The sequence below is a fragment of the Botryllus schlosseri genome, chromosome 5 (assembly GCF_051294905.1).
Source record: "Botryllus schlosseri isolate E-star chromosome 5, Bs_hap1, whole genome shotgun sequence".
NCBI classification, from domain to species: domain Eukaryota; kingdom Metazoa; phylum Chordata; class Ascidiacea; order Stolidobranchia; family Styelidae; genus Botryllus; species Botryllus schlosseri.
The window spans coordinates 15,193,332-15,220,234 of NC_137240.1; the positions used below are offsets into that span (position 1 = coordinate 15,193,332).

At 39.2% G+C, this 26,903-nt stretch overlaps 3 protein-coding genes across 3 annotated transcripts in view; 1 reads left to right on the plus strand and 2 right to left on the minus strand.

Annotated features, from left to right (window-relative positions):
* Nucleotides 1-26,903, plus strand: part of LOC145439178 (kinesin-like protein KIF2A) — a 280,717-nt gene that overhangs the window by 15,145 nt on the left and 238,669 nt on the right. The gene's annotated exons all lie outside the window — the stretch shown is intronic.
* LOC145439181 (uncharacterized) lies at nt 1,615-23,901 on the minus strand. Its single transcript, XM_080316674.1, has 5 exons — nt 20,287-23,901; nt 19,659-19,835; nt 19,442-19,502; nt 13,430-13,595; nt 1,615-1,819 (listed from the first exon to the last, which is right to left on the minus strand). The coding sequence occupies exons 1-2, from the start codon at nt 21,195-21,197 to the stop codon at nt 19,712-19,714; spliced, it is 1,035 nt and encodes a 344-aa protein (XP_080172800.1). The 5' UTR covers nt 21,198-23,901; the 3' UTR covers nt 1,615-1,819; nt 13,430-13,595; nt 19,442-19,502; nt 19,659-19,711.
* Nucleotides 2,275-11,717, minus strand: LOC145439180 (uncharacterized). The gene is made up of 11 exons (XM_080316673.1): nt 10,958-11,717; nt 6,013-6,119; nt 5,808-5,945; nt 5,665-5,745; nt 5,509-5,610; nt 5,203-5,451; nt 5,051-5,141; nt 4,795-4,994; nt 4,145-4,258; nt 3,827-3,931; nt 2,275-3,486 (listed from the first exon to the last, which is right to left on the minus strand). The coding sequence occupies exons 1-11, from the start codon at nt 11,025-11,027 to the stop codon at nt 3,172-3,174; spliced, it is 1,572 nt and encodes a 523-aa protein (XP_080172799.1). The 5' UTR covers nt 11,028-11,717; the 3' UTR covers nt 2,275-3,171.

Genomic DNA, 26,903 nt, shown 5'->3' on the forward strand with positions numbered 1-26,903 from the left:
TTTTATGGTATCCGTCAGAGAAAAAGAATGATATAGAAATGAAAAAATAAAAATTGATGCATGTATGTAGAACATTAACATTTTAGCGGTTAGAAAAAGATAAAATTTTAACAAAAAAAATAATTATATATATATTCCTAAAAAAATTGAGCCTGTTAGGCCAACAAAAAAAGGATTTGTTTGCAGACAATTATTAAGGCAAGAGAATCATTTATAACCCCTTTTTGAATCTCGTAGTGCAGAGTTTTGCATACGCGTCAACTCGGGGAATAAACCTGGCCTAGACGTGGATATATCACCTTGAAGGTGAATGCTTGGTAGATTGCCGTGATTAAGTTGAAATTCATTTTGTAGATTATTATAGTTATATATGTTTATTTACATAATTTTGCATCATGTATTGTAATTGAAAAAAATGATGCTAGTTTTAAGTGCAAACCTGAAGCTAGCTAACCCTAAAAATAACTACTTGTATATTATTAATTGAGAATTATAATGCATATACCCTTAGTACTGCAAATGTACTACTTAATGCATAGCAATGGTGTAATATATGTACTGTACACGGAATGTTTGGAATTCGCTTGTTTTGTGATATATCAGTGTACTAACAACAGTGAAATAATGATGATATGAGTCAATTATGTAGTTATGTATACATTAATTACATCGACATGGTCTCGTTAGGATTCCGATAAGGTCTACATCCCCCTAAAAGCTAAGAAAATAGCACCATTATAGCTACTAGAGTATGGAGAAGGCTATAGTAACTGAAAAGAATAGCGGTGGTCTATATGAATCACCTAGCTACCCATATGAAGCTGCTAATACGGAATAAGCCATCGCTGAAGCGACAGATATGTAATCACCCTGTCTTGTTTGTATTGATTATTATAATTATAAATCTGTAACCTTACGCATAAAGACAATTCGAAGAAAGTAATGCTGAATAATATCACTAGTAGTGCGCCATATTTGGCCCGATAGCTGTGTTCATTGAGCTACACTGTTAAAAATATTCGATACCAAATTACTGGTCTGGTCCTGGCAGCAGTTTTATGGCTCTGAGACCAGTAAATTTGAAAAAAAAAATCCAGTAAATATTACTGACCGTAATTTAATTTTTCAAAGACTGACTGTTAAATTTTTTACGGAAAATTCCCGTCACCTGATGCACCAGAAAACGGCTGTATTACCAAATTACTGGTCTGGTCCAGTGCAGCAGTTTTACGTTCCTGAGACCAGTAAATTTGAAATATGTTTTCCCGTGTTTTAATTTCAAAAATACTGACCGTAAATTTTTTCACGGGCATTTCCTGTGAATAAAGTTAACAGGAAACAGCTGTAATATCAAATTACTGGTTTGGTCCAGTGCAGCAGTTTTACGTTCCTGAGCCCAGTAAAATAATTTTACGGAAAATTCCCGTCACCCAAGGTAACAGAAAACAGCTGTAATATTTTTATACTGGTCTGGTCCAGTGCAGCAGTTTTACAATCCTGAGACTAGTGAATTTGAGAACGCTTTGCCCGTATTTTCTTCATATTACTGTTTCCACTGACTAACCACATGCTTACTTTCCTGTCGTAAATATACGGCTCCCAATGACCACACTCTTGTAATCTTTTGGCAATTTTATTGGTCACTGCCAAATGCCAATCACAATGGTTCTGCTTAATGCCAATCATATGTGAAAGTCATGATTGTCATCATCATCATCCAGAAAGCAGTCTCACTAGACCAAGCACCTTCGGATGGACTGCTGCTCTCTTTCGTGACATGCTTGATCTTGTTCCCTCCGGATTTATGCCAGCAAAGTACCTAGACAGAAAAAAAATCAAGAGTGAAATTCACATACAATCCTATATGGCCCATTTGAGTGACAATGGTTCGATATCAGTCACGGATACAGGTTGGCTGGAGCAAGACATGTCCCACCAAATTTATTTGGAGCGTACAAATTTATTCGGAGACGTACTAGATAAAAATTACTGAAATAATCTGATACATTAGAATTCAGTCAATACTTTCAAATTACATGGTTGACTATCATTAGAACTTGTGAGAATGTCATATATATGATTAGTTGATAAGCCATATTACACTGTAAATTCTGAAGCGTTGCTCAACCCGGAAAATTGAACACGAAACGTGATCCAAAAATTGAACGCCCATAAGTGTTGCAAAGTGTTTAATTTCAGAGTGTTGACCTAAAAAGTGTTCATCCTAAAAGTGTTCACTGTAACGCCGCTTGACCTAGCACGTAAACACAGGGCTCGAAATAAATTCAGATTTTATTGAATCAGTTAAAAGCAAGGCACTATCAGTTTGCGATCCACAAGTAAGCTTATTAACAATTGTATCACATACACTTAAACAAATTCAGGTTTTTTCCTGACCATATAAAGAAATCCCGCCCGGTAATCAGGCCTGAAAGAAATTTTCGTGGTTACATTCCAAGTATATACATCAGGTCAGACTTGAACAACTAGAAAATACTCATCTTTATCAAGTTAGATTAGAGTTAAAAAAGCAACAAAAATTTTTCCTAATTAGAGTTGAAATGAAAGAATCGCTTCACAGTTTTTATCCAACCTATATTAAAATTAGAAGTATAGCTAGTTTTTTTCCAAATTGCATTAGATATAAAATTACCAATTACACGAAAGCTCGGACAGTAAATCACTCTATAATATCAAATCAGAGTTCATTCTAGTACGGAGTACAGCAAATGTCTGATCACCACGCCTGACTCGTTTTGCACAATACAGTTCTCCTGTATCATTTTCAGGAAACCTAAATTAGATTAGAATTTGAATAAGAGCAATAAAAGATTTCACAGCCATATTGTATTACAGGCATTTCGCTGAATTATATTGAAATTACAACTACAACAACTACCAATATTTTTTCAAATTAGTCTTCAGTTCTTCTTTTCAATTAGTCTTCAAATTAGTTTCAGTCATATCTAGATTGGACCAAAATCAGAATTATGACTAGTGTTTTCCAATTAAATTGGAATTACTGATTTCACATAAACATCGGCCTGGCTCGTTTAGTACTATATAGTTCTACTGTAGCATTCAAATTAGAATTAAATTACTGAAATTTCAACCAATGAGACAAGAATTATCTAGTTGCCCAAGTCTGTTTCTGGGTAATGTTGATCACTTTTAATTGAAACAAAAATCAAGAAAGCGTTTCTCAAAGTCTACAAACTTGGCAGATTTGTAAAAAGGATTTTTGCTATCCTTCACAACGATCTGCTGCAAAAAGCCCAAAATTTGGAAGTCTTTCGGATAGGCCAAGTCCAGGGCATAATAGCAGCCCAAAAGGTCAAGGACCATTCCGAAAACACCGTCTTCTCCCAAGCACTTTATAATCTTTCCATCAGCTACTACCCAGCCTTGGTGACTTCCCGATTCGTGGCGTGCAAAAATAAGGTGTGGTGGTTCCATCTTCTTGCTGCTCAAATTCAGATTGTGTGCCTTGGAAGATTGAGAAGAACTATTACAAATTTGACACTGAACATAATTGAAATAGTTTATAGAATCACATTAGATGCGCTGTCTGGAAAATATGTAAAATCCTACCACTGCCTGCCAGATCTGTAAACTATGGCCATTTGGACATAACTATGTTACAACTAGTAATAATATGGGAGGGAGCAGTAAGTAGTAAAAGTCTCCAAAATCAAACCATAATATGATATCGAGATTGACAAGCATATGTATCTGGCCAAGTGGAAATTGAGGATTTAGCACTCCATCTATGATTATTGCAAAAATACTGCATTAAAATAGCGCACAATGCTAAAGATAATATTACCTGGCTCACTGAGAGGGCATCGACTTGTGAATTGACTTTTATTCTGTTGTCTTTCAACTTCGCTTGGAGCAGAAGCAGACAGTTCACTTCATCAACCTCATCTCCCTAAAAATAACATTCTTCTTCAACTTGATTTAATGCGTTAGGGAACAAACATAGTAATATTAAATTTATACATGGGCGTAATGTGATGCCTTATCTTGACAAATGACTTACGCTAGGGATCTTCATATAACAAGTCGAAATTTGATTGTAAAATTTAAAATTTTGCACTTGTCCTGAATTGGGACGGATAAACAGATGAACGACAGATCTCACCTCTTCATTGGAATTACTTTGTGTCATGTTATCAAATGTCCTGAGCATCTCAATGTAATTTTCCTTCATTGACGTAAATGTAACTGTTGTCATCATTTTAAATTCCTCCCTTATCTGAATAAAGATAATTGAAGCAATTAATCGTGGAGTTAGCAGTTTGTTCCCGACTTCAAAATCAATTCAAAAATCGATGTTTAATTTCTTGAATAATGGACAAGGGTCTAACTTCTAACATTTTTGAATTGATATAAAATTCTAATACAGTGGTTCTCAAGCTTTTTCAGCCATGCGCCCCTTTATGATAGACACAAAGTTCGCAGACTACATATTGTCAAATCACAAAATCCAAACAGGAAGCTAACAATTCCCACGAAAGTCTGATGGCATGAAAGATTATGACTGATGAGCGCTGACGAGCAAATTCTCAGATATGAAAAAAGGACTATACACAGAGCTATAACCATGACTTGGTGAGAATTCGCTCAATGCACGAGGAAATTTTTCAGGCGACCGCAGCTTTGCGCCTCCCTTCAGATTTTTAGGAAGAACTGTCCTAATACATTTCGCTAGCTGACTAGAATCTTGCCACCGTCCAGCACCTGAGAACTACTCATCACTCATCCATACTCAATGTGATAAAAGATACTCACCAGCCTAATGTCACTCAGTATTGGGATCGTCTTCAAGATCAGGCTGACACTCGTTGATGTTATTTCCGACAGCATTCTTCGACGACGGAAGTGCGTACGATTGAATAGCACAATGATCTTTGGCCAATTCCAGTTCGTTTTTTTCAATTCCGATTGAAGAATCTCTTCGGCCTCTTCCTCAGTATAGGTGCTTGTGGAAGCTGCAGTGTTTACATACAATAAATATAAATAAGTGCAAATTAATCAAGCTCATCACCGTCAAGTACACCGGTGTTAACGGATGAACCTCTTTTCCGGCCATGGCGAATCGTCCGAATTCTTTGTGATAGTTTATGCGAAAAGTATGACTGTATAAATAATGCATTACTCAATTTGTGACGATGTATAAAATCAAGTAGCTTGGCTTACATAATCATGTTTCCCCGGATACTTGAGGCAGGAGTAGGTTTTGCATAATCTACTGCAAAAGGCTGCATATTGATCATTAGTACTCATATCGCCGTGGCGTAGGATATGATGAGCACATTCTTGAATAACAGCATGCAAGCAATATGTAATGTCACCATTGCGCAATGCCGATTCTATATTTGGGCTGAATCTCGGTAAAGGCATGATTTTCTTTCTACCAGGTACATGGGGACCAGATGACTCTGTCTCCTAAAAACATGGCAATAATATAAATTCATGCATGCAGCTTTTGTTATTAATAACAACCTGATTGTCTTCGTCGTGGCTGGTACGAGATTCCAAATCATGTTCCATCTGGTCGCCAACAGCAATGCCTTTAGGTGGTATTGACCTTGGCTGGTTAGATATCTGAAGTTGAAATTATCATGACGAGCATGTCTATTATATCAAGGACCAACATACCCCAGCAAAATTTGTAGCTGAAGCGAACTCTTCAGAGATACTGGTGGATTTTGGAAACATTGCATCCTCCCTTCTTAACTCCTGAGAACAGACGAGACATAATTAATTCTTAAAATCTTGTTTTACGATCAAGATGTTCGCACCGGTACAAAATCCTCTGTCAACGACTCCTCTTCATTTGTCATGTCACTCTCTACATTGCTCGATGACACAGGCATAGTAGAACCAGAGACTTCGAACGACTCAGTATCAGACGGGCCAATATTTAGTCTAATCCAAGACTGTCAAGAAAGATTATTGATTTCAAATATTGGCGGTGCAAATTATCTACATGTGCAGGCATTATACTTCCTGAATGGCCATTAATTTTCGTGCAACACCCACTTTGCCAGCAAACATATCAAAAAAATCCTTTTCAAGAAGTAAACTGAATGCAGCAGAATCAACCTCATTTTCTGAAAGAAATTGAGCAATATAAGGGAAATGTATAGTCACAATACAATCAGTTCGATCTGAAGCTACTCTGGGACGTTTCAAATAAATTCCAGTACACAGTAAAATCCATCGAACCAAGGTCAAGGTATCCACGTCTGGCTAAACAAAAGCACGAAATATAAACTGCACAATAATGTAGCAAGCCTAGGTAGTTAACTGGTCATCCAAGTTGCAAGGAATTACAAATCACAAGTCCCAAATATGGTCCACGTGATTCAGCATTACAAAACGCGTATCATTGATCCGGTGAGAGATCTGAGGCCAAGGATACACCAATTCACTTACAATGCACCAGCCAAGGTTACCAGTATTCACAACAGCAAATGCATTAATTGCTGATTCAAAAGATGCAACAGTCAATACATGGCACTTGCAGAACAGAGTTTTATCAACGAGAAGAAGTTCAGTTATCTCAAGAAACTCAGGAAAGTCATATTCTGGGATTTGGCGAACAATAACATCCCCGATTGAGTAGTTAATGTTCTGATGATAAGCTCGCTTGGCTCTTACAACTTCTTTAGGATTATCTGGCAAAGTGAGCATTATCTCAGCAAGAACTTCGGAGTGATCTTCCACTCTAACAATGGATGGCTGGAAAAGTTCAGTCTTACACTGAAGAAAATTGTTTTTTCTACAACCATTTTCATCGATCATTTCCATGCAAATCCAATTTTGATGGTATTTGATTTTTGAAATTAAACCATCTCTTCTGCTTGAAAAATCCATTTTTGGCTTCGAAACGCATGCACCAGTGATGATGTAATGGCCCCCACATCAACAATTGATGAGGAAAGTGGACAAGGAAATGCATCTTTGGAGTGAATGAAAGATCCGGATAGAGACGCTTGAACTCCTCATTATGTATGGAAATTAAGGTTGTTAGATCATTAACTGTCTTCATTGAAGCAATGGCAGAAACAGATAGCTGAACAATTTTAACAAGGCGAATAAGGTTGTTCCAATACTCGTTACTCTGAGACATGAAGGGTCCGAGAATGAATGGAATTACTCGCAGGAGAACAAGCATATTGGTAGCTGTCTGAGGTAGATTGACACCTGGCTGCAAGTGTTTCCTCTCCAATATCTGGGGTTTATCTTTGCGTTCATCACGAGTGTACTCAAAGTTTTGGAGTTGGTGATTTAGCCTGGCAAGAGAGATTTGACCTGCATCGATCTCATGCAATAAAAAAGCCTTCACCTCCATTTTTGCAAGCCCCTCAAGCAGAATGTGCATGGGGTCATGAAGAATGCCTTTGGTGACATCGAAGAATGGAATCGCGTGCAAAAATGATTCGCAATTGATTCCAAATTCTTTCGATAACGCAGATCGTTCACGGGCACTCTGACAGAGTTTAAGTCTGTTCAGCTGTTCTTCATGTTGAGCTTTGGTTCTAAGATGGCAATATTCATGGATGGAATATTTTGGGAGGTTATTTGCATTTATATTACAGGTGCGACAAGGCTTATCGGCACCACCTACACCTTCCTTGAATCCACCAAGTAGTTGTGCAGCGGGCGTATCACCGACACAATACAAAACATACCCATACACGAGTTTATCTTGTCCTTTGACTTTGAGCACAACACCTGCAGAGAGCAATTGCATAGAATCCATGAAATCTTTCAAGATATGAGAGTATCCGTTGTAATCTTTCAAATCATTTGACTTGGCAATGCAGAGCAATTGAATACTGCCTAGCTTGCTGCGACTTTCAGGAGGAAGGTTTAACAATGGCCAGTATAGAACCGTCATTTTGTGCTTCTTACGGTGAGCCCCGATTGGATTTACTATTTCAAATTCATCAAGGTAAATTGAAAACAGTAGACAGTCTGGATGTTGCAGTATCCCATTGTGGTTCTTGATGTACTTGCCATGGAAGTAATCTTTCATTATATCGAAATCTGTCTCAAAGACATACGGTGGAATGGGTTGCAGATCAGTTGCATTCAGTAACGATTCCAATTGCTTCAAAAATGGGATATAATAACCTTTGGCAGCCTGATCCACGAGCATATATTGCCCACCGATTACACTGTTTGCATTGCATGACCCAAGGGTAACACATCTAGGCTGCACATGATTGAAATGCTTTTCAAAAAACATCTTGCGTGCATTTTTGGTTTGCAAAATATCGCTGAAGGTTGAAATATTCTCAAATCTGTTGTTTCATGATGGTGAACTCCAGATTCAATATATTTTTTCATTTCCTCATACATATTTCCCAAAAGTGTCACTGATGATGTTATTATATCATCAAGTCCAGCCTGACTTAATTTATGTTTCGTCTGGAGACGAAGGATTAAAGCTGCTTGAGCATCAGTTGCCTGCTTCATATAGGGTGCATTAGGAGAGGTCATAATTGCGCCTTCATCATAAGAAATTGAATCGTTCTGAAGTGAAAAGGAGTTTTCGGCAGCAGTATTACTTGACATCGTTCGATCGGTCATCGGATGGCGTCTCTTTTTGTGATTGATGAATTGTCCATAATTTGAAAAGATAGTCCTGCAAATCTTGCACGATATGATCAGATAGGGAGAATGTTTATGACGTCTGAGCAAATGTTTGCCGAGATGATCCGATGATGAACACTGAAATGAGCAAAGCTGACAGCTTTCTGACAACCCAGACATTTTCTATAAAGAATCCTTGTGAACTGCATTAAAGTAATATGACAACATAGATACTGTAGTACCAGCTAAAACAGTGCTGTAATTCAATCATAATACTGAAAGAGAATCAAATGGAGTGTTATCAAAGTTTTTCTCGATGTGGCAAGCCGAAGCATATATAGAAATCCCTCCACCCGAATGGCTAGCAGACTGTTGTCTGACTGTTACTGAGTCGAGAAAGATTGGGAACCAATGGTATAGACACTATACAGCAGGGGAGGGGAACTACGGCCCGCCACACCGTTTTGTGCGGCACGCGAAAGGCTCAAGAATTGTATCACAAATCTTGATGAAGTGCGTACTAAAATGTACTACAGTGACTCGATAAAACCTTTTCTTATATAATTAAACCGTCACCACGATAATTATACATTATTCTAACTATACTGTATTATTATTTCATTGCTGACGCGATAGCCTGACGTAAACTGCACTTGAGCCACTGCAAAATCTATAACATGAAGTACTAAGTATAATAGCTAGGACACCAAAGTGGCCTGGTTGTCCATGCAACAACTCAGTGCTGAAGAGATTCGGTGTCCTAAACATAAAGGATACGTGGAAACTAGAAATCACCAAGTTTATGTATCAGTTCCACTGCTGTCATTGCCCCGAATATTCCAATGACTTATTTACCGCGCAATCAAAAGTGCACAAGTACGACATACACGTCCACGTCATCCACTTATCATATGATCGACCAAGAAGATCATCGCTACATCAAATATGCCGGGCCTTACATGTGGAGCAGTATCTAGCAGAAAGTCAAAATGAGAATGACTTTTGGTTCCCAAGTGTAATTTTACATTGGCCACCCCAGCAAACCCGAGCAAGTTAATCACTTTTAGTGCTGTATTTGGAGAAGCGATTCGCGCATGTGATAAAGTGCGCCCCGCAAATGGATGAAGATGTTGAATGCGGCCCGCGAGCTGAAAGGCTTACCCACCCCTGCTATGCATTACAGTGTATCTAGTTTTCATGAATGTTACCCACCTGAATGACACAAAGCCTACAATAAATTGACGTACTCTATCATGATTCCAAGATGAACTGAGAATTATTTGGTTCTAGTACCTTATAGGCCTACTTAGAACAAATATTACAATGTAAAATATTTTGAGATTCGCCCGAAACATAGTACTGTACATCTTCAAATTGTTGCAACACCACCGCTAAACTAGCTACGCGAAGCAATACCGGTAGTCTTTTGTTTACGTTGTTGTCATTGTCTACAATGGACCACAACAATGCTCATTTATATTTTATAAACGAGTGCATTTTCAGCGTTGTTCAAATGCAGGTCACTACTAGTGCTAGAATAATATCGTACGGTACTGGTTTCCCAAACTTTGGGGCTCGAGCATTCACCAAAATGATTGCTCATTCCTGCCATCCTTCTTATAGCAGTACCGGAGGTGCAACGTATAGCATCAGATAATACTAATACATAGGCATGTGTTTTTTCCTATACCACTAGGAAGGATGGAAGGAATATTCTATCTCATTGACGGATGCTCGAGCCTAAAAGTTTCCTAGTAGTAGGCCTATACTAATGAATAAATGCTATCAAAAAGGATAACACAGAGGCACGGCCTATCGAAACATATTATATTGACGCTGACTGTTACGATGCCAATACGTCATAACCAGCTCAGATTATTTAGTATTCTTACACTATATACATTTACAGCTACTGAATAGCATCAGATAACATACAAGCAGTAGATTACCGAAACATTTGAAGCATACCGAAATATGGATAGCATAGCCATGCTGTCACAATATCAAAACCAGCTAACAGTGTTCTAACGCTAGATAGATCTAGCAGTATTTACCGTTACTGAATAGGAGACATCAATAAGGGGTAACATAAGCAATAGCCTGACTACACGTTTATAAAATAACATACGGTATCACGCTGTTGCAATGTCAAAGTGTAAAAACCAGCTCAGTTTATAAGTATTCTCACACTAAGTACATTCGGTGAAATTGACCGCTACTGAATAGCAGATAGCAATATAGTATAACATACATGCATATATTCATGATGCTGCAATGTCAAAACCAGCTCAGTTTACGAGTATTCTCACGCTAAATACATTCAGTAACATTCAAAGTGTTTCCATACCTTCCAGTATATGGATATGATGTTCCTTCACGCTTTTTAATAACAGAAACTGCTTCAAAGGACCGTCCATTACGCCAAGCCTGCTTAATTACCACGTGCACCGACGATCGCCATACGCGAATGCTTAGAAAAGGACTACGAACGCGCTGTACCGTAACGGGAGTGGCTGATTAAAATTAGGGGCGACTGATTAGTGATTAGTGATTACCATTGGGAAGTCTAATCAATTCACCTCAAATACTGCAAATATGCGTAGTGATTAGAACTTTCCAAATAAACTTAGATACACGTGCTACAATCTTATGCATTTCACGAACCTACTGATACTAAAAGTGTTTGTGAAATATAGTGTAGTATTATGTTAAAAGTTAGCAGCAGTAGTTTGGAAAAGGAAAGGACGTAGTTCATTTTTGCGGCACACACACACGATCTGTGCATATGCATACCATGAGTGCATGATGCGCATATGCTGCTCAACAAGGGAGTGCAGATATAGGCCTTACGGCTTTCTAAGTCATCCACCACCACCCCATGCTATCCCAGTAATGCATGAGCGCCAAGCAGGCCGGGGATCGAACGATATATAACTAACCTACGGATAGATACCCAACAACCGTCGTCACGCTTGCTTGCTCGGAGGAAAATACTGCTCAGCAATCTGAACTCAACGTAATTGCCAATCCCACAGCTGACGATTGACGAACCGAGCGCTCAAATTAAAAAAAGTTGATCGTATTAGAAAGCTACTGTCGCACTGATTCCGAAAATATACAATAAACTCTCATCAAGGCTAAATAACCAGCCCGAAATAGCGTCCAAAGTCTGAAAAACGGCATTGTTCCAGACAATCGCATCGATGCACCACAATGACCATAACAATGACCCTGGATGTATTCGATTGTTCAGAACAATGCCAATTTTCAGACATTGAGGTGTATTTCGAGGTGGTTCCATTTCCCCGATCGGATTTTAATGTATATTTTCGGAATCAGTGCGACAGTAGCGTTCAAATAAGATCAACTTTATTCAATTTGAGCGCTCGGGTCGTCAGCTATGGGATTGGCAATTACGTTGCGTTTAGATTGCTGAGCGGTATTTTCCTCCGAGCAAGCAAGCATGACGACGGGTGTTGCGTATCCATCCGTAGGTTAGTTATCTATAATCGAACTAACGACCTGCCGACAAAGAAGCCGGACGCTTAACCATTACGCTATCTGGTCGGCGTAAGGTTGAAAGCTCGAACGGATTGCGCAGAGTCCAGCTCATTCAACTTACTCGCACATAAGACAATTTATAATTTTGCAACAACGAGGTTTCTGGAGAGTATGGTCGAAGGGAACGGTCAACATGACATCAAGACTTTATGAATGACATTACGCTGACCACATTACATAATATATACTCGAATTTCTGTCTTTGTAACCTTTTACATCCTTATTATACAATTTACACGTGTATGTGTGCTTTTACGATCGAATTTGGTGCAAGAGGGCAAAGAACCTTTGACAATGAAGTGACAACGATTGAAGCTATCGAAAATTGGGGTAGGGTACCATTCGACCTTGGTCATACCACCTGGCACGGCGTTTTCCATTTCCCTTGCAAAGTTGTTATGTTACCTGTTCTCGAAGTGTTTCACATAAACGGAAAAATATGGAGAAGTGTTGCGATCGTACTTGCCCAATGTGTTTATATGGCGAGAAAGTGTGTCTGTACGCAGAAAAAAGTGTTATGAAGTGTTCAATACGACCTTGCGGATTTACAGTGTAGGCTACTGGACTAGTGCAGGTATTTCCAATGTGTAAGCAGTCTCTTGTCTCTGTAATAGATTTGGACTACTAGATAATTCTAGTTGTCCAAGACTGTTACAGAGACAAGAGATTTCTTACACATTGGAAATGGATAGATAATTCTGGTTGTCTAGTTTCACTAAATTAGAGCGAAATGCCAGTAATTTAATTTTAACATAATTTGTGAAATGTTTCTATGCTCTAATTCTAATCTAATTTGTGAATTGCTCCTATGCTCTAATTTTAATTCTAATTCTATTTATTTCCTATTAAAAATTTCATTCAATATTGAAGTTGTTGTGAATTCAGTAATTTTAATTCTAATCGAATTCAATTATAATTCTAATGTTATTTGGAAAAACTTGTGTAGCTTTAATCCTAATTCTAATCTAATTTGAAAGCAACTGCGTAGCTCCAATTCTAATTTTAATCTAATTTGGTAAAGCAAAAAAATTTCTAGTTGTCCAAGCCTGTCGTACATACATTTGCCATTCTCCTGCTTACGGGAATAGACTCAAATTTGGTACGAACCGAACTTGAATAAATTTCAAGTTTTCACAAATTCAGTGATTCTAATTCTAATCTAATTTGGGAAAGCTGCAATTTTTTGAATTCTCAGACTTTTCTTTGTAAACACCTATAAAGTCTCATGACAATGTTAATAATGGGTAGGAAATCTCACCTTTGAATGAATTCATATGTGGCCAGACATTTCGATGGATACATAATGTTCAGTACGTAGAATGAACAGAATTGATAGGTCAGTGCTTCAGCAAGAGTAGTCGTTGAATAATGCAGTTGACTCTCGATGAAGACATGAAATTTCGAAGCATTGCAAATGGATGTACCTGAGAGTAACAAAAGTTAAAAATTAATCAGGTTGAAATTAGATGGGCTGCTCTACTTTTGCGAGTCAAAATTCCTAGGGGGTGTGGTGTGCATTTACTGGCGCCGAAACAAGGCCATCAATAGACACTTACGTGACCTTTGACACGAACCAATCAGGTTGCTGCAGGATGTAAACAAACATCAAGCCCGGGCAAGCTTACTATGAGCTCTTATGGAAAAGGGTTGAAAAATGAAGGTTTTTACCAAAATTACATTGAATTGGGGATGGCTGGACCTGATGAATAGTAATAGCGCAGAGCTAGTATGTAGATGCAGCGTTTTAATCTAGAATGAACAATTTGAACATGAATGGTGGCAAGTACGCATCAGCATGGTGTGTCCAAATGCATGGAGTTTTGACAACTTTTAGGATTAAGCAACGATTGATGTATACTATACTATCGGATTGTGGTAATGCATACTTGACGATTTCATAGGCTCAGGGCACGAGTAAAATCTCCAAGCATAATATCTCCTGTTCAGAAATATATGTTAGAAAAATATAGCCGCTGCCACACAGTACAATTTTGGTATATATTGATTGAAAGCTATGGATATTCTATCGGATTTGAGTGGGACAGTATTTTCTTCTAACACCGCGGAGAAAGCTACGAAGCTACGTACACGACTTAGGGATAAAGATTTAGGAGACAATCCACTCTTATTGTGGAAGCAATATTCTAGTGAACAGCCAATGTTATCGCAGAAAAAACTTGCAGAAAAGTGAGATACCACACCTGATGGAAATATCTCGGAAAATCTAATATTGATTCGTCTTGCACTTGTAAGACAGGGTAAGTAAGGAAAAAGGCATTTCTTCAGAGACTCATGCAATAGATATTGTAACCATGGTTTTATTTTCAGATTAGGTTCTGATATGCTCTCATGCATACGCAGTTATGCAAGGATCAAGACAATCCAACACCTGAAGCTACAAGGGCTGAAAGACATACATTGTGATTTGCGTCAGCATCAGTGAGCTCGATCGTGATTGCCAAGCCATCTCTTGACCGTACTCGCAACCCATCAACTCCTGCCTCTAGGTAGATTTTGGTGTGTCTGGTGTCTTCGATTTTATAACATTACACCAAACACAAATAATCCTACAACATCTGTACCTGGAGAACTGTTTATTCAACAAATTGGGCATCTAAATGAGATTCAATGCACACCACACCACTGGAATATAGTATGTATAGACCAGTGTTGGGATGACTCGAGTCATGACTTGACTCGAGTCAGACTCGAGTCACCTTTTTTGCATGACTTGACTTGACTCGAGTCACTTTGCCAAAATGACTTGACTTGACTTGGCGTATCAGAAATGTGGATTGACTCGTGACTCGGAGCAAAATTCACGAGTCAATTTCAAGTCATCAAGTAGCCTAATCGGTGTCGATAAAAATCACTTTATCTTGGATATGTTCGGATTGTTCGCGAAACGCTTGTGTAACCCCTGTGACTGAGAGCGACCAATCATTCAATAAGCGTGCATTTCACCGAGCCTCGATTGTTCTTTCACAAATAGATTGACTGCAAACGAAGTGATCGAAGCTTAAAGCTTACGTTGTCGTAACTCTAGTGGTAAAGTAATAGAATAGCAAAATGTCTGTTTCTGTTCTCATCTTACCTTAACCAAACCGATTGTTTTATTGAAATCGAATATAGTTTATATAGTCCTCAACCATAGGCACAGGCTCGAATGGTATCATATCTATTTGTAAATGGGTAACGTATTGCATCTTATCAATTCGTTTCCCTATTCTCTATTTTGGCTGGTAACTATAAACTGAGGCTATGCAATTACGTAGTTTCACAGTTCTACGTATATGTGAGCGATAAAGTGCCTTCTTGCATGTATATTTAACTCTATATTCGTTCATCGGTTCGAAATCAATGACCAATGACCACTCAAACTGTATTTCAGACAGCTAGCAAATTGCAGTGACGTAATCATTCCTCATACATACATCGAAAAGGCAACTTGACTTGAAATGTGACTTGACTCGTGACTTGACTTGACTTGACTCGACTTGACTCGAGTCACCTCCAAAAATCGAGTGACTTGACCTGACTCGAGTCACCTTTGAAAATCGATTGACTTGACTTGACTCGAGTCAAAATGTGCAATGACTCGAAATGACTCGAAGGTAGTGACTTGATCCCAACACTGGTATAGACATGCACTGTTGGCACACACTGACCATGGCACCATGCAATTAGGATCTGTAGCATGCTATTAGTCATTACGATATTCACAATGGAACTGAATTTGCACAAATGCTGAATATGTTGCGTCATTCATTTCTAATCTTGAATTAGAGTAAGCAATTAGTCCATATTCGGTTAGTTGATAGACAATGCTGCATATTATGACACCGGACAAAATTTCACACTCCTTGATTCTTCCGATCAGTTGTTTAATATGAATATGATGTCTTGTCATCTTTCTTGTTGCGGAACAGTTTGGCCCCGACATTTGACGATGTGCCAAATCATGTGCAGGAATATAAAATCTAGATTTAATTTCTTGATTTCAGGCTCAATTGCGAATCCCTTTTCTGCCATGATAGCATCTCTTAGTGCACCATAGCTCCATGTGAATAGTTCTCGCCAGTGTTGGGATCAAGTCACTACCTTCGAGTCACAAGTCATTTCGAGTCATTGCACATTTTGACTCGAGTCAAGTCGAGCCACGAGTCAAGTCACACACACCAATGAACGAATACAGAGTTATACACACAAGAAGGCGCTGTGTCGCTCACGTATACGTAGAACTGCTAAACTACGTGATTGCATAGCCTCAGTTTATAGTTAACATCCAAAATAGAGAATAGAGAAATGAATTGATAAGATGCAATACATTACCCATTTACAAATTGATATGATACAATTCGAGCCTTCGTCAATGGTTAAGGACTATATAAACTAGCCTATATTCCAATCAATTTCAATAAAACAAGACATTTGGTTACGGTAAAAATGTAGAACAGAAATAGACATTTTGCTATTAAATTACTTTACTACGGTATACTAGTTTACGACAACGTAAGCTGTAAGATTCGTTTGCGATAAAAATATATTTGTGAGAGAACAATGAAGGCTCAGTAAAACGCTCGATCATTGAATGGTTGGTCACTCTCACGGGTTGGTTGGTCACTCTCACCAGCGTTTCGTGAACAGTCCGAACATACAGTGTGCAAGATACAGTGGTTTTTATTGACACCGATTACTTGAGGACTTGAAATTGACTCATGAATTTTGCTCCGAGTCACTAGTCAATCCACATTTCTGACATGCCGAGTCAAGTCAAGTCATTTTAGCAAAGTGTCATGACTCGAGTCATACCAACACTGGTTCTCGCACAAAAGTTAGTACACCACAATCCATCAATCCTTTCAAAGTTGTATGTGATTTATAGACAAAGATATTGTGAGCACGGCGGGGTTTGTCTTCATCAGCTCAGTACAGTCAATAATCATTCTAGATTTGAGAATTCGCGAATGGATGCAAATGCTGCATTTTTACGAACCACATCTCTACATAGCCAAATCGAAATTTAATGAAGCAGTTACATACGATTCACCTAATGGTTTAATACTATGCTTACTACAATAATAGGAATTTGACGTCAGTAGGATAAGTCGGGCAATTCAGAAAGAATTTAATGTAGTCCAGTATAAAATTTCATCAGCTTCTCCACATCTTTTGACACTATGGTGCTCTGAGAGCTGAACTTCACTTGCAATAATTGTCCGTCAATTTGTAATTTTCCTGGAAGAGTTTCCTGTTTTGTGCTTCTATACTTCTTCCAGAAATTTGATTTTCTTGCGTTTTAACCCTCGACTTCCTCTTTCTGCAGCGTCATAAAGGATATCCATCAAGCCTGCATAAAATATATAATATGTTTATTTTACAGAGCAACAACACTGCTGTACAGGCACCCATCAAGGCGTGCTCGTGCGACTCATATCGACCCCTACCAATGTCATCAACTATCCATCTTATCATTGAATATATTGCTTTCAACAATTTCAATCCATTTTACACCATCAAGCAACAACACTGGAGCGGAATAATATGAGACACACACCAAGTCGATTGTGGCATCAACAACGAAAGCGGTGTGACTGCATATCAGTTTGGACTCATTGTTCTATCTACTAAATTATGTGACGATTCAATATTTTTGGTACAATAATACATACATCGTTTTATCAATAAAATGAGAATTCAGATGACTATAAGGAAGTCCACATGCCTTTATCCAGATTTTACATTCTTCCATGCATGTTATTGGCTCTGGGAAAGGTAGAAGCGCACACCAGGAACGTTCTGGGTAGCAATCTCCAAGTTTCACCCGTAGGTAGGCTATTAGCAGTTTAGCTGCTGTGTTTATCCGGCATTTATCCTGATGGATTCAATACATGAGCTAGAACAAAAAATGGCAATTTCAGCTGTGGTCGGATCATGTTGCCTAACACATATATTATAGTAACATGTTGATTATAGAATATGCAGACAAGTGTCCAGTGTAACCAGGGTTGTAACCAAGTCACAAGTCAATCACACGTTTATAGTTTTGACTCGAGTCATTTTCAATTCACCACCGAGTCAAGTCCAAGTCAGCGATCAGAGGGCCGAGTCCACCATGACTCGAGTCGAGTCCAAGTTATTGTGTCGACTGATCAGTTGCTAAATCTTGCTGAATCCACTTTTTATAACTCAGTTTGGTGATATCGAATGGTTCGCATTTATAATACTAATTTTCCTCATTTTTAGCAGTTTCTGGTCGCGTTTTCAAGTATCAGTACCAATAGACGAAATCCCAATAGTGTGGTTACTTTACTATTCTTCGAAATTACAATGAAATGTCGGTCTTGGCCGTCAGAGTCTCGAGTCATGCACAATGACTCGAGTCCAAGTCAAGTCAATACACAGATTGATTCGAGTCGAGTCATTTCCGTATTTTAAGAAAATGAGTCGAGTCATCATAAAATCGTGACTCGAGTCGAGTCATGACTCGAGTCATTACAACCCTGAGTGTAACAGTATAATTTGCTAGATAGTGATACAGACTGTTCCGTATATGATTCCCTAAATAGAACGCATATAACACCGAGCACACATAATGAATACCCCACCTATCCTGACTCAAGATTCCTCTAATACATGCTATTCGGTACGACAATCCTATAGTATTGTTTACGACTAATGATAACACCGCAATAGTTGTTTCATCCGAAAAGTTGTCAGAAATCCATTCATTTGGACATACCGTGCTGATGGTTGCTTGCCACCATTCAGGTTTATTGTAGGTTATAACACTGCAAATACGTACTAGCTCAACGTTATTACCATTCACCAAAGCCAGCTTTCCCCAATTAAACGTCATTTTGCTAAAAACCTTCATTTTTCAACCCTTTTCCATAAGAGCTCATAGTAAGTTTGCCCGGGCTTGATGTTTGTTTACATCCTGCTGCAACCTGATTTGTTCGTGTCAAAGGTCACGTAAGTGTCTATTAGTTCATCAGACATCGATGATAAAATTTCTACTATTTGATAAATATGCTTGTTGTGTACGAGTCAAATAAACTTTGGAAGCAGCACAATGATGTAGTAAAAGTCGATAGTTTTAGAAAAATCTCTTCTGGAAGCAATAATCGCAATGGTAGGTACATGCATAAAGATGGTCCCCTAGTCACTGATTATACCTAACACGAAGCAATATAATAATCTGTATTGGAAGACTTTTGATTCAGAGACCAATTTTTCTAAAATAAAACACTTGGTGATGATTACCTACCGATGGCAACAATGAATGGCTGAGGCGGTGCATCTTTACATAGATCCGAGACCAAGCAGTCCTGAAATGAATAACTGCAGTTAAGTAAAGATTGTTAAAATGAGGTACCGTAAGAATTCTATGACAAAATAAAATGTGAGTAAAAAAATACAGGAAAATTTTACATTAAAAAGTTTATTACAAAAACAGAACACAGCGATTGTATCGATTCCATTACCTGTGGCTGACAATGATACAAGTCAGAGATTGGTTCTTTGAAGTAACAAGATATCAGATCCACGAGTGCATTAGACTTGATATTTCTCTGTCATTCACACATTTGATGTTAATTTCAAGCAGCTTATGAATGACAGCTCCTTTGAGGCTTCTCTGCTTGACGGGATCTTCTAGAGTTCTGAACAAAGATTAGGCAGTTAGCTTTTGAACTTTTAGGCCCGCGAATGTGATCAGATCTGGCACAACTAGGTAATTCAATACTAATATAATTTGAGAAATGTTTCTATGCTCAATCTTCATTCTAATTTCTGGTTTACCCGATAATGCTACGGAGAACTGCATAGTGCAAACCGAGCTAAGCTCTCTGTGCAGACATTTGCCATGCTCCTGCTTATGGATTCTGATTTGATAATAACTGAGCTTGATTAAATTATCAAGTTTTCGCAAATTCGGTAAATCTAATTCTAATCTAATTTGGAAAATGCTCTTTAGCGATAATTCCAATCTAGTTTAGAAAATTCGAAAATCTTCTAGTTGTCTTACTCTGAGTGTGATATATTGCAACTAGAAGTTCTTGTCATATTTCTTAAACGATGGATAGGATTACTTAATGAATCGTCCGTAAATACCTGAACAGTTCTTTACCCCGAACTTCCAAATTTTCCAGAAAATTTGCCTTCGCATCTTTCTTTTCCATCAATAAGGCATAATGTTGAAGCATACACTGGTCATTGAACAAAAATGGCCATTGATTTTTTAGAGATGACACTGATGCATTATCATTGATATATCGCCTCTGCAAGCTGTAAGTCCTTTCCATGCGAGTCAGTACCTGCTTCATGTCAGGCTTACTTTTTGCTGATTCTGTTAGCAACCATACCCTGTCCTCTTCGCCTGTTTCGGGCTCTAGTACTGGCGGTGCCCAGTTAACACAGCCATATTGGTCTAACCTTTCTTCTCCTTTGTTGTTGGGAGCTGACTTCTTCAGTTTTCTTTGCAGATTCTCAATTCGGTAAGTCAGTTGATTCAGCAAGGACAAGTGCCCAGTGCCAATAACTTGCCCATCAACAATATCTTTGAAGCTTCTTGGGTACTGATTAACGATCACGTGGCAAATCCACTCCAACTCTTTCCGCTTGGGTTTTTCACTAATTTGTAATATAGTACTGGAAATGACTCGGATCATCTCTCTTCTGTCACAACTGGTAGGCTGTCGCCCACTTCGGCAGCACTCAATAAGGTCTGGAGGGAACTGATTCCAAGGGACACTGAACTCAGTGTACCAAGCCATATCGCTGTTTGAAGAAAACGAGCAATCAGATTCACTTGTGAAGGATGTGATAATTTTTGAGGGAAGGTTGGTCCAGGCTGCTAGTAATTTTCTAGCAGATATCCGATTTAATACCGAGGCAAGATCATCTTCAGTGACTAACTTGAGATCCTCTTCTTTTTCAACGCCCATATCTTTCACCATGTTTTCCACCTCAGTTACAGTTTCAGCTGATAGATGCGGCAAAACGTCACTAATATAAAGATCCATTATAGTCTTACTAAAAATTAATTATATATTGGATTAGTGTATCGCGTGCGGCATAGTGTACTTGGAAACAAGATAATTCTGACCATCAAGAACATACGAGGAAAGCGGATTATAATCAATGCAATTGGCAACATGCAAATATGACAATGGAGCTAACTTTGGTTGCAAAGTGAAAACACCTAACTCAAAATTGTATCCTCCAATAAACTTTTCGATAACTACAACAGGCCCCAATTTCTTACTGTTCTCAACAATTGCTAGTGCCACAATAAGGCCTAGCTCAAGATCCACATCACAAGCCAACGTTACATATTGACCAGTCCGATATTCAGTACCCTTGAACTCCGCTTTATCCAGAAAGCATGTAACTTCGAAATCTTTGAATATGCCCTGCACTTCCGTTGGTACATCAACATTCTTGTCCGAGTCATATTCTAAGTCGCACGAAATCAATCCAGATTTTGAAAGATAAGCCTGCCTCATTTGATGGCCGATAGATAGCGTCAAGGCGACATTTTTGAAGTTTTTCTTTTGTCGGATCAATTGCTTGAAAAAAGAATGCTTGCTCTCAAATCTCAAAGTTGAGAGATTTATCAATGGCCCGAAGTGTGTAATGAGATAGGGATAATGAGTTAATATATGGTGTTTCGGTAATACAGTAGCATGAGGAAAAAGATTCTGATACATTTCGAAATATTCATCAATCAACCTTGATAGCACAGCAATATCATCTTGATGAATACACCTTGAACAAATCCTACTGATAATTGAGCGAAAAAGCAACATAATTTTCCAGACATCATCATCACTATCAACAACTCTGTTTCTAACTAAAAGTGGAAATAAGCGGACAAAGCACCAATTTTGACTGGCATTTCCAGTCAGTTTACTGCTGCCATGTTTCAATATAGTAGGTTTCGAGAGCATATCTTCTTTTGAATAAGGAAAGCTCGAGATTTGACGGTTCAGGTACTTCATATCAAACCAACCACGTGAAATAAAATAGTTGACAAATATCACCATATCAGATGAAGCAATGCCCTCGAATAGATCATGAGCCAGACATGGTGGAAGTCCTGGATTACACACATGGAAATATTGCAAACAGTTGAAAATTGATGACTTCTTGATACCAAAAGCATTTGTAATGCGATTTGAAGATGAACATTGTTGAGCACAAGTTTCATAGCTTGAAGGATTGCGTAGTAAACATCTCTCAGAGCCAACGGCCAAGAACTTGTCTCGCGGCGCTCTACAAAATCGACATATGTAAGTTGCTGTGCTGAAATTAGTCACAAACCCCCCTAGCCAATTACTTCCAAGATTATCGCCTAGAATACAGAGAATGCTACCTCGAACATGTACTCCAGTTGCAATTTCAATACCAACACTTTCTAAATGTTTCAAATCCCTGATTAGTGGCTCAAAAATATGATCCACAAATTGATTGGATGCATAACTTTCTTTGCAAAGCAAGATCAACTGTATAGAGTCTATCTTTGATCTTTGATGTATTGGCATATTGCCGAGTGAGTAATACACAGCAAGCAATTTATGCTTTTTTCGTGCTGAACCGAGTGGATTTACGATCTCAAATGCATCTTGATACAGGATGATTTGGATAGAATTAGATTGATCAAAAAACGTGTTTTGCTTGTAAACCATTTCATCTTCTATATCACAATAGACGCCTTCTGGAGATGGAGTTCGCCTCTTAAATACATTGTCACGCACAATATGATTCAAAATGATTTGTTTGAGACTTTCAAGCAAAGGTATATAACAATATGTTCCAACCTCTTCATGAAGCGAACCAGCTGGGGCTGATTTCAACTCTACGGGACTCACATAGGGTAAAAATGCTTTCGCGAATTTAGTGCGATAATGAGTGGAAGTTTGACTGAAATTGTCTGATATGCACTGATTGTGAAAGCTCACATCATTAATCTTGTTCGTCAAGGACGTATTTCCAGTCTCATTTATATTCATCAGGTTTGTGACCTGCTGAGAGAACACTTTCAAATGACTTGAAACCAATTCCTTGCACCCAGACATAATTTCAGTAATGAGTGAAGCTGGTATCATATGTTGATATTCCAATTTCATACAAAACATCTGAATTTGTTGGTTGACATCTGCATCGGTACCTTTGGGATCACTTTCCAGGAGCTGAACATGTGGTACATGGTTTTGCTGAATCATCAAATCATTATTTCGTCCTTGTTCAACATCTACATCTGATACACGCGGCGGAGGGGATGAAAACATTGTTGCTTTATGATTTCTTGAAAGGTGCGACGAAAATGAGGAAACGATGTTGTAACTGTTTGCACAGTCTCTAAATGGGCATAATATCCTGTGTCCCGTTCTTAGATGGGACTTCAAATGCTTCAAGAATGTCACGTCATTATGAAATTTACGCCCCATACAAACAGAAATATGACAGGTCATATCTAACTCCATCGGCACCTAAGGAAACTGAAATTTACCACGAATTTCGGACAGGATGTGTAGCAATAGTTTAACCGCAGGTATTATCATCCAAAAAACATCTATTGCATGCTCTTTGGAACAACTTCTGAAAATAATATAATAAACAAGACTCAACATGAACAGTCTGCACCTTACAGCAACCGACGGGATCGCATCCTCGGAAAATGACAAGGGATTCTAGCCTCGCATCGGTTGACCGTTTCTAGGAACCAATACCGGTAATCTTATAGCTGGCGACCACAGCTCAAAATTTATTTAAACCGGTCTCAATCGAAAGATATTTTCACACTGATTCCGAAAATATAAATTAAAATCTGGTCAGGGCACTGGAACCCCCCTAAAATCGACCTCAAAGTCCGAAATTTCCATTGTTCTGAACAATAGGGGCGCCTGAGCTGAATGGTCGATTAACGCCTCGTACTCATTGTGACGCCATTGAGCGTCTCGGCGAAGTCGAGCCGTGTTCTCCGTGACTCTCGGAGTATTTAGCGTCGTATCAATCGCTGTAACGCGAATATGTCCCAATCAGAGTAGTTTTCTCGTAGTGCTTTTATAGATTTCGATAAATGATTGCACTGAAGACTACGCATATCAACTTTACATTTACTGGTAATGCATAATATAACAGGCCATTTTGCGTCGTATCAATCACTGTAAACGAATAGGCTGCCTCTATAATTACGACGCGCATTTACAAATTTAGCCAAATACAAATTAGAGCACACCAGTTCTTATCGTGTTAATTTACAAAACATTTCCAGCCTCATAATCTGGTAAAACTCATTATGAAACAGTTCGTACATTCGGTCGCAATGCTTTTCAACCTTAAGCAGATAAAATTTTGCTCTACGTTTTCTGATGAAGTTTCGTCGTCGCGATCTATTAATAAAAATATGTCGGACTTCGTCACCCCACGAAATTATTTTTTGAGTTTGAATTTTGAGTTGTTCGGAACAATCGGTCTTGACGGCTAGTTCGGAGTGGTTCCATTGTTAAGCTCACATTTTAATTTGTGTTTTCATCATCATCATCATCATCATCATTGGTATATTGGCAATTTTATCAGTTCAATACACCAGTGCGATGCTAACTTCTGATTAACACCAGTTGAATAAATTTGAGCTCTCTGGTCGCCAACTAAAAGACTACCATTTATACGCTGCTTTTAGCACTGTGCAGCCTCATTTTGCCACCACCAAGTCGCTGCTACGCCACTGACCTTCACTATCACGTATTTCACCCAGGGGCGAATACACCATTTCTCCTCCAGAGTTGGGCTACACTACATCCTCTCCTCCTAATTGTCATAGGGCCTACTGACTAAGTCTTGGCACTGACTACGACGTTGGATCTTGAAAAGAAGCTCGATACCTATATGCTTTTCTATTAATCGTCCTTAATGGCCTGTGAAACCCCAATTTAACGTAGGCGAAACCTGACTTTGCTTTAAATTTTATTCGTCAACAATAAAAACATAAGGTTGCAATGCGATAAAATTGAACAAACGTTGCAATCGGTTGCTCTGCTGAGATAGGGTTACCATATTTTGGAAATCTGAAAAGAGGACACTTTTTCAAACAAGGTTAACTTTCCGGCCATCAGCTTCCGAAATAGCCGCCGGATCGTTACTTCAGTGCTTACTTACTATATTTCAGTCGAATTTTACCCTATATTTAACCAAAAAAAAGAGGACATTTGAGCGTCCTTCGAGGACACTTTCAAAAAAGTCAAAAAGTAGTACAAATCCTCTTGGGTAACCCTATGCTGAGAGAGCGCAACAGTGGCGCCACGGGAAGGCTTGCAACTTTGCCACCAAAAATTAGCCCTGAAAAGGGCTGTTAGTGAAAAGGTAGCCCTGAAAAGGGCTGTTTATGAAAATGTAGCCCTGAAAAGGGCTGTTTGTGACAAGGTAGCCCTGAAAAGGGCTGTTTTACGACCGCCGCGCTGGGAGCTTTCGTACCAGTCGGCTATCAGATTACCAACCACTTCACGCTGGATATTCATGGGCGATCCACTCTAGCAATCTATTGTAGACTTCCCAGCGGCCCCCGGTCAGTGAACGAAACCAAATTTCTGCCAAATGCGAGGGAAACAACGCAGGGGAAGTTCCTCGCATAATGCGCAGAAGTTTGTCCTTGACCGGGCGCCACGATGTTTCAATACATTGTGTATGAGCACCTGTATCAGGCGAAACGAAATAATTGGTGTGGTTCACAGTGTAGTGATGGTATCCGATTCTGTTGAGGCCATTGTAGCCTCCCCATTCATCGGTCTGAATGATTGTACCCAGCTCTACCTCGGCAAGAATCAAGTCATGGAGAGTTCGTTTATCCCGCCGTTCCACTGGGAAGAGCCGAAGCTCTTTTGCCTTTCGGATTTCCTCATTACGACTGTTATAGGAAATGGAAATTTGGCGCATTCCCACAACCCATGAAGCCCTCTGGCCCGGCGTTTGTTGGTTGCCAGAACCAACGCCAATGTTGGGATTTCTGCTTGGTCCGGGATCCCTATTTTGATCCGGACCAACTCCAGAACTCCCGTCGCTATAACCATCATCACGTGGGCTGCCAGAACCAACACCAATGTTGGGATTTCTGCTTGGTCCAGGATCACTATCTAGATCCGGACCAACTCCAGAATTCCCGTCACTCTCAACATCGCTCACCCCGGAAGTCCCATCATCTCCATCGTCAGCAACTCCATCGCTACTCTCTGTCTGGTAGTCCCCACGTAAAAACCTACCACGATGAGCTTTCCGCTTCCCTCGAATAAGGGATTCGTCGATTTCCACTACGATCCCGACTCCTCCCAATTTCTCGCGTCGCTGAAAACCTGCTAGGCAGATTTCCCGACAGAAATTGCGCCAGTCGACGATGCTAGCCTCAGTTAGGCCAAGAGATGTTGTAGTGTCGACGCCCAATCTATCCATCGACCAGTGAAAGATAATCTGCATCACCTTCTGGTAGCTGAGCTTTGTGTTGGCACGGTTCTGCTTGTCTCTATATGCAAAAAACGTCCCGGTTCTCGGAAAGACATAAGTTTTGCAAGCATTACAGCGAATGACCATAATGGAATCAGGATTCTCCCCTTGCTCCTCGCGCTCTCTTGCAGACGCGGCGGTCAGACCCCTTGATCGTGTTGCCCATCGCAGTTTGCCTCGCTTTCTGCAGCGGGTGTTCGGACACCTTGAGAAAGATTCCGGCGTTCGTATCA